The 9,259-nt window shown below is 41.4% G+C and overlaps 1 protein-coding gene across 1 annotated transcript; it reads right to left on the bottom strand.

Moving 5' to 3' along the window:
* Window positions 1-851: 851 nt before the first annotated feature.
* LOC110449590 lies at window positions 852-8,780 on the bottom strand. Its single transcript, XM_021496544.1, has 5 exons — window positions 8,616-8,780; window positions 7,925-8,035; window positions 7,097-7,321; window positions 5,003-5,207; window positions 852-3,138 (listed from the first exon to the last, which is right to left on the bottom strand). The coding sequence occupies exons 1-4, from the start codon at window positions 8,731-8,733 to the stop codon at window positions 5,026-5,028; spliced, it is 636 nt and encodes a 211-aa protein (XP_021352219.1). The 5' UTR covers window positions 8,734-8,780; the 3' UTR covers window positions 852-3,138; window positions 5,003-5,025.
* Window positions 8,781-9,259: the final 479 nt, after the last annotated feature.

Below are 9,259 nucleotides of genomic sequence, written 5' to 3'. Positions count from 1 at the left end.
ATGACAGATTAGGTACATATACCTGTTCACACTAAGTTTTGTTTAGAAACGGTCACTTGAACGAATTAAGTCTGAACAATTTCAAAAATTCAACATTTCCAGACAATAGTAACTCGAGGTGCACAGGATGATATGGTATCAACTTATTTAACATTTCATGTCTGATGCTCCTGTATATTGGACATTGGAAAAAATAATGGTATAAGTTTTCACAGGGGTGGCCACAGGCACAAAATGGAGATTCTACAAGGTTCACACGAAAGAGATCATAATTCAGTTGGCTACAATTGTGTCTAAGTTTAGTTAATAAGATATCAAGGCGACGGGGTCCGTAATTAAAGAAACACGGTGGCTTATGATATTTCGGAGTTATGGCAGTTTTGAATTTACTAACTGTAGTTTGATTTCTAGTGGTTTTTGATAAGTTATTCCAATTTTTTGTAGCTGCTGGTATATATGATGATCTAGTATTGGTTGTTTCATTGAGTCGAACTTGAGTAGAAAATGAAATACAAAATTGTGAACGAGAGGACGAAGGTTTGTTTGAATAGCAACATAATTTCTCTACAGTACACGTGAACGAGTTCTCCCAATTCTCATAGAAATAAAAACAAGACTGACATATAAACGTTTTGTTGATGGTTTATTATAACTGACGAGAAAGCGTATGATACAGCATGACTGAACATCTGTCTGTGATATTTGTTATTTACAAACATTGACACGCCACCTCCCAACATCTGTCTGTGATATTTGTTATTTACAAACATTGACACGCCACCTCCCAACATCTGTCTGTGATATTTGTTATTTACAAACATTGACTCGCCCCCTCCCAACATCTGTCTGTGATATTTGTTATTTACAAACATTGACTCGCCCCCTCCCAACATCTGTCTGTGATATTTGTTATTTACAAACATTGACACGCCACCTACCAACATCTGTTTGCATGCAAATATTATAACTTAACTGGTACACCAGTTACAACAGGACGTGTGTATATTTTTGATTGATTACGTGTTTTATCACTTAAACCTAGGTGTGACCAAACAAGTGTAATGGCAATGGAGGGAATTAGGTCTTAACACAGCGTAGGGAAAGCTTAACACAGCGTAGGGAAAGCTTGACCAATTCCATTCCCGTTTTCACTCAGAAGTTATTAATCTGTTTATGCTTGCCCTGTAGATTCCGCGAGAAACATGTCTTCTCGCATATCTCGTTGCAATACCGGCTTTCCTCGTGTACTTGGGGCATATATTGATCAGTAGGTGTATTACCTATTAAATGTCCTATTTTTTTAGGGCAAGGCGTATACAAGAGTTACCTCCCTTCCGTGTCACTCCTGTAATCAATATCTGATTGTTAGACAGTCTGAGATACAGGGGGACGAATAAAGAACTGTAATCGGTTTTTATACCACGTATCTATAAGACCGTATCTACCACAATACGCTATGTTATTCCACTCTCAGATCATTGTATAAACATGCAGATTGTTGAATAAATATGAGTTATACACCACACCTAGTATATGACCTTTCGTAGTTTTGATTGGTCGAGAAGATGAACCTTGACCGGACGACTGTTTGCCGCGTGCTGTTTTGTTTACGTCGTCTGCTGTCAACATCCGGCAAATGTTGTTGACTTTTGCAAGGTTATGCGATGGGAAAATGGGGTTATTAAAGCAATACCAAAAGAAGATGATGCTTAAAGATGTGATCGCTAGTTTCAGGCAAAATTGCTACAGACGCTCGATATCGTTTCGACACCATACCGTCGCATGTCCAGGTCGTGAAACCCAGAGACGTAATATATATGTCTCTGTGAAACCCAAACAAGATGTAGCAGTAACAGTGTCGGACAAGTATTTCGTTCTCCCCATGTCCCGTTATTTGGAGGGCCTGTCTGGGTACAGATAGACAGCTCTATACGTCATAGTAACTCAATCAAACATTTTCCTTAATGTTTGTAAACATCTTTATTTATTCTAAGGAATTTTTCCTTTAGAATTTCAGTATCCGCATATTTTCTGCTAGTTTTAATAAATAGGACAATACACTGACATGTTATAAAATAGACAGTACAGATTTTGGATACGATTAATTACGTATCCAGGTCAAGGAAACGACGGGTTTAAATTAAGACTATCGGTATTTTATGTTTACCTGAGATTATAACAGTCTTGGATTTCTTTTTCTATTTTTTATAGATTTTGGTAAACGACGGCTATGTCAGTCGTGGGACCTCGGCTATACGCTGGGCACGTTATTTTAAGTAACATGACTAACAGATCGGCAATCAGTTACAATCAGGTTGCTATATAAAGCGTCAGGATAGGGAATGTGATGATATGAAATTCCGGATGAATATGACATATTCTCCTGATATTAGACAATCCGATGAACAAAGAAGTTAAAAATCATCTACGTCAATCTCTTCGAAGAGTTGTCGTTCCTTAGTTATACTAACGGAGTGCAAGTGTGGGTAAAGAACGACAACTCTGGGCAGAAATTGAGCCTGCGTAAGAGAGGGTACTGTATTAGATTATAGCAGAGGTCGGTACAGGCATTTGTAGGGGAATACTCGTAAGTTTGTGAGGTAGTGTAATGTATGAGTACCTGTACAAATGTATAATCAGAAGACACACGAGAAAGAATTTTGGACAAAACAAAAAATGGAGAAGAAACGATGAATAATATGGTTTGATACAGAGTTGGACAGGAAATATAGCTGCATTTGTACAAAGAAAAATAAACAAGATGATGTTTTACATTTTGGATATACCGCAGACTTTCTTCCTACTTACACGGAATAAACATATGGAGTTCCATGACTTTGATATATACAACACACACCCATTGTCTGTCTACGATGTCACAGTACCAGACAGCCTCCATAAAGCCCGCAGTACCAAGACTGTACAACTCAAAACTGGACCAAGTGTTCATAAAATGACACAATGTATGTGAATAAATAGATATGTAATCAATAAACTTGATTTTGACAAACATTTACAAACAATGACCGCACAGGTCAGCCTCCTTCCGGCGTCCGTTTCTGTACATATCGGGTAGTAACGATGATTATAACTCGCACACTGCACCAACGTTGTATCAGAATGTCTCCTTCTGGTTGCCTGACAACAAAGGGAAATGGGACACAAGGTAATTCTCTACATGGCGAATAATTGTCACAAAAACAATTACAACGTAGATCAAAGACTCTAAAACAAGAAGCCCAAAGGGCCTGTATCGTTCACCTGGATATCTAAGCCATCATGGCAAAATATTCTCCAAATACGATTCTAGAGACAGGGCCAGACACCAAGGCCAATCCTTGTAGCATATCTGTTTACCAGCGATTGTATATATAGTTATGGGATGGGGATCTCAACTGTTTCCAAGTTGTGACTCAGAAACTAGGTCCCTAGGGTTGTGGCCAGACCCCAGGGTCAATTCTGATATCATGGCTGCATTTGATGCCTAGCAATGGTATATACAGTTCTGGGGTGTGGGATCTCAACCGTTTCGAAGTTATGACCCAGGGGTTAAGTCTGCAAGGGTGGGACAGACCCCGTGGTCAATTCTCAAGTATCGTGACTGTATTCGTCTCTTTATGCCCAGCAATGGTATATATAGTTTTGGGGTGGGGATCTCAACCGTTTCGAAGTTATGACCCAGGGGTTATAGGGTGGGGATCTCAACTGTTTCCACATTGTGACAGAGAAACTAGGTAAGGGGTGTAGCCAGACTTTAGGGTCATGATTGTGTTCGTCTCTGTATGTCCAGCAATTGCACATTTAGTTTTAGGGTGGGGATCTCAAAGTTATGACCCAGCGACTATGTCTCCCAGGGTGTGGCAGACCCCGGAGCCATCATGGAATCATATGTGCAGTTATCTCTTTATATTCAGCAATTGTATGTATGGTCAGAGGGTGGGGATTTCAACCATATCAAAGTTATATACTTTTTTTGATACCATCCCTTAGCCTGTCCATTTGTTCAATTGTTTATCCCAGCCACCTAGTGATGCTTCCAGTAAATTATGGTTGATATCCATCGAAGTCGTTTAAAGCAATGTAGCCAAATAACCCTGTTTGGCGCCGCCCCTCAGTCCATAGGGGTTAGGCGCTCCATTTGTACAATTTTGAATTCCCACCTCCCATGAATGGTTTTCAACCAAATATAATTGATATCCAGTGCATAGTTCTATAGAAGAAGTTGTTTATAGCAATTTAGTCAAATCTCCCCCTTCTGGCCACGCCCCTAACCCCCTTGAGGGTCAGCCCCACCATATGTACAATTTCGAATCGCCACCACCTAAGGATGCTTCCAGTCAAATTTAATTAAATTCCAATCAGTGGTTAAGATGGAGAAGTCGTTTGAAGAAATTGTTGACGTACAGACGACGGACGACGGACGGACGCCACGGTATGGCATAAGCTCACATTGGTCCCTCGGACCAGGTAAGCTATTAAGAAAAATAAGTTTAAACGTTAAATGTGTATGTACATATTGATTCATTTAAAATCATTATCATGAAGTTTTTAGTAATAATTTTTAGATATTTTCCTTAAGTTCGCTATTTCTTTCGTATATTCATACTAGCAATCCTAATCTAATAATTAATAGATAGTGTTTCTCGACAGTTACCTGGTGTAGAACATCAGCCACAATTGGTTTCAAAGATTGCATGTAATGATTTTCGTAAAATATACTCAGAAACATACCAGACTATGTTCAATAAGATTCATCAGGTTTGAAATTTGTAATATCAAAGATTTACTTTCTACCCAATGTACGTATTAAACGTGTCGCAACGTTTCAAGACCGACTGGTCCCTTTGTCAAGCTACTCAGTCAAAGCTGAACGAAGGGGCCAGGTGGCCTTGAAACGTTGCGACAAGTTTAATACGTTCATTGTTTGTGTAGAAAGTAAAACTTTGATATATCATACCCGACTAAGTTTTCAAAACATACTCAAAAGTCACAAACTACTTACATGAAAACCGATTACGTATTGTTCTAACTTTCCTCGTAGAAATCATTGATAAGTGTTGCCCTCTTCTTCTGGTATTGTCTGTTTGACACGGCGAGACTCCGTTTCTTCCTTTTGCCAAGTGTTGGGCGTGTTTCTGTCCATACCTCCAGTATCGGCGAATAGTCATTGTTACTTAAAAGGGGAAGTCGATCCAAACATGCAATTTCTGAAAAAAAAATGTAAAAAAGTAAGAAGTAATTATAAATTAGTTAAATTCCTACATGAAATCATGGAGATGTTGTCCTACAGAAATATGTCCTAGATTAGTGTTCAGCCATTGTGTTGTGTTCGCTATAAATTCGATTTCATTGAGTAAAACACCAGAACCATGATTCACCCTTGTTTTTAATGGTTTTGAATTTAATATTCGTAACATTGTATAGGAATACGTTATTGACACCATCGAAATAATACACGCGACGTCAAATGGAATTACTGTCAATGAGTGTGTTCTATAATCGAATGACAAGCTAACTTACCACTCTCTGTTATTGGAACATACATTACGACAATGTTATTGTCAAACTCTAATAAAACAGGCACGATATTAAGTTTGACACACCTACAATGGTGCTTCATCTTCACAACTCCAGGGTTCTCTGCAAGGTGCATAGACGTTAGTGAGCATAGCCCCTGTAATTTCTTGAATGTCTAACAGCCAATGAATACGGAGTTAAAACACTGCCCTACTGGCAAGCTAGCTTTTCTAGCTGTTCAGCAACGTCGGGCGTGGTATGTGGCTTGATAGGGGCCCTCCTGCTAGTTGTATTCGGTAGCAGTATTGAGACCCTGTGGTATCATATAAGACAGGTTTCCAGTGGATAGTGAGGGTGCAGTGGTTTACAGGGAGGACCCACTGGATTCCCAAGGACAAGTCTCGGGAGAGACCTCTCGAAGGGTGCAGTGGTTTACAGGGAGTGCCCAAGGGAATCCCAAGGTCATGTCTCGGGAGAGACCTCTCGAAGGGTGCAGTGGTTTACAGGGAGGGCCCACGGGATTCCCAAGGACAAGTCTCGGGAGAGACCTCTCGAAGGGTGCAGTGGTTTACAGGGAGTGCCCAAGGGAATCCCAAGGTCATGTCTCGGGAGAGACCTCTCGAAAGGTGCCGTGGTTTACAGGGAGGGCCCACGGGATTCCCAAGGCCATGTCTCGGGAGGGACCTCTCGAAAGGTGCAGTGGTTTATAGGGAGGACCCACGGGATTCCCAAGGTCATGTCTAGGGAGAGACCTCTCGAAGGGTGCAGTGGTTTACAGGGATTGCCCAAGGGAATCCCAAGGTCATGTCTCGGGAGAGACCTCTCGAAAGGTGCAGTGGTTTATAGGGAGGACCCACGGGATTCCCAAGGTCATGTCTCGGGAGGGACCTCTCGAAGGGTGCAGTGGTTTACAGGGAGTGCCCAAGGGAATCCCAAGGTCATGTCTCGGGAGAGACCTCTCGAAAGGTGCCGTGGTTTACAGGGAGGGCCCACGGGATTCCCAAGGTCGTGTATCGGGAGAGACCTCTCGAAGGGTGCAGTGGTTTACAGGGATTGCCCAAGGGAATCCCAAGGTCATGTCTCGGGAGAGACCTCTCTAAAGGTGCCGTGGTTTACAGGGAGGGCCCACGGGATTCCCAAGGACACGTCTCGGGAGAGACCTCTCGAAGGGTGCAGTGGTTTACAGGGAGGGCCCACGGGATTCCCAAGGCCATGTCTCGGGAGAGACCTCTCGAAAGGTGCAGTGGTTTATAGGGAGGACCCACGGGATTCCCAAGGTCATGTCTCGGGAGAGACCTCTCGAAGGGTGCAGTGGTTTACAGGGAGGGCCCACGGGATTCCCAAGGCCAAGTCTTGGGTGAAACCTCTCGAAGAGGAAATCGTGTAACATATATAAGAATGGAAAATACTGTCATACTGGCAAGATAAGTTTTCCTGCGTTGCATTGTAACCCAAGGTTCACTATTTCAGCATGGTCCGTGTCTGGATGATTGCTCGTCCGTACGTTACAGAAGCTAGTACTTCTGACACCGTGGCTGATTTTGACACGATGGCGCCAATAGTTGACAGTGTTACTTACCAAGCGGTAAAGTGCAATCCGCCTGTCCAAACACCTCGTGTGCGTCGAAGTCAGTGATGCGTCGGCCAGGTGTGACCCGTTGTAACCTTTCAACTTTGATCTCAAGTCCAAAGCTACGCCGGGGCCTTGTCATCCAGTCCTGGACAGCATCGGTCACATCGAAATGCATCCAGCCTTGGTCATTCCATTGCAGGACGTCGATGTCTAGATTCTGCATACGGGGTCCTGTCATAAAGGGTACACCGTCAATATACAACTAAACAGTGGTTGTTTTATCGTTGATAAATAATGACTGTATGTAATAGTATACAAAAGGTGAACAGGCCAGATTTCCTTGGTGATATTACCACAAAAACTAGTATTTCACAGTGATTTTGTAAAACAAGTGTTATTTACAAGAATTTATTTGAGTTCTGTCTTGTTTTATTTTACGTCATCATTTAGACTAAAGTATTTGTGATACAGGGTCAGTACAAGCACTAAAGTACTTTAATCTGGCCTTTATAACAAATATTAAGCTTAAACTTTAAAATTCAATATAAAGCACAAGTTTGAACGAATACCTCTATATAGAAGAGGAATCAACCTCAATGTGTTTTCTGGCTGAGAGTTGTGCCTGTTTGGAGTACTTACTTCTCATTCTGTTGTGTCTGTTGTTCCGGCGAGGTCTGAGGGCCTGTAGATATTGGAGTACTTACTTCTCATTCTGTTGTGTCTGCTGTTCCGGCGAGGTCTGAGAGCCTGTAGATATTGGAGTACTTACTTCTCATTCTGTTGTGTCTGTTGTTCCGGCGAGGTCTGAGAGCCTGTAGATATTGGAGTACTTACTTCTCATTCTGTTGTGTCTGTTGTTCCGGCGAGGTCTGAGGGCCTGTAGGTACTGATTGACTTCCACCAACAGTCGTACGTTAGCGGTCTCACCAACGGAGCACTCACAATCTGTGGTAAACAACACTTGGTATTAGTTCTAAGATGTGGTAATTCTGTCGTATGGAACTGTTCGCCCTGTGACTCCCTTAACTGTAAGCCATTTAACATTTCTCGTTAGTAGTGGTTCTGAAACCTCCATATTCAATATACCTATTATCTTACCGTTTGTCACTATTGTACGGAGGGCATCCATATATATTAGTCCATTATTGATCAATATTGACTATTGATAATATATATATAGATTTTAGAATCATTGATAACGCGAAAATGTCCATACCGCGATAAGTTTTCAAGAGTAACAACGCAAACATATCTGCTCGCGAGAATTTCCACTGTTTTAGGATATGGGATAATAATTAATTTTATCATAAGAAAGCGACTTGTTTCGTAAAATCATCGCTATGTTAATGTACTTTTGGCCGTGACCTTGTCGCCGGGATTTCTTCTGGCATGTTAACGTGAAATACTTGTTGGAATATAAAATACAGGATGTGTTCAAAAGTTGTAAATTATTGACATCATCAAGGGTTCCCTAGACCACTCTCTCACTTCGTATTTCTTGTTATTTCTAATATGTGGGAATTACCTGATCGTGCCCTGGCAAACAAACTAAGAGTTGCATTCTTTGCTCTGACGTCACCAGCCGGGAAAGGGTCGACTCGGAAGAAGAGATGCATGGAAGCGTCGTCTTGTCGATCCCACATATCTCTGTCTATGGCGTCAGGCAGGACACCTTTATGTAACGACGGATCAGATAATATTTTATATCGTCCTGAGACAAGACACCTTATGTTCCAAGGAGTAGCTCTAGGCGTTGCTATAGTATCTATTTTATTTTATATCATATTATTCCGAACGTCAAAAACAAAAAAATATTCAATCGTAGGCATCATTGTTTTCAATAATTATTTTTCTTTTTGTCCGAGTATACATGTATAACATGGATAAAATGTCATATCTAAACAAACAAATATGATAGAAACAATGAGACATATGCCCAACCTTTTTTGAGCAATCGAATTCAAACTTAGAAATCTCCATTTTCGGAGCATCCTCGGTATCCAGGGGTAGCGCTCCCTTGTGCTTTCTCTACACCCCTGGCATGACAAATTCGAAGACAAGCGGTAAGCTATTTGTTTTTTGGTTTCAAGTGAAAAAAACTGACCAATTATTAGCCCGATACCTGTCGTTCGAAAATTACAGATGAGCAACAACCGACTTCAAAGGCAG

This window comes from Mizuhopecten yessoensis, unplaced genomic scaffold (genome assembly GCF_002113885.1).
Source record: "Mizuhopecten yessoensis strain PY_sf001 unplaced genomic scaffold, ASM211388v2 scaffold4691, whole genome shotgun sequence".
Taxonomy (NCBI): domain Eukaryota; kingdom Metazoa; phylum Mollusca; class Bivalvia; order Pectinida; family Pectinidae; genus Mizuhopecten; species Mizuhopecten yessoensis.
This window is presented reverse-complemented; position numbering and strand designations above follow the sequence as displayed.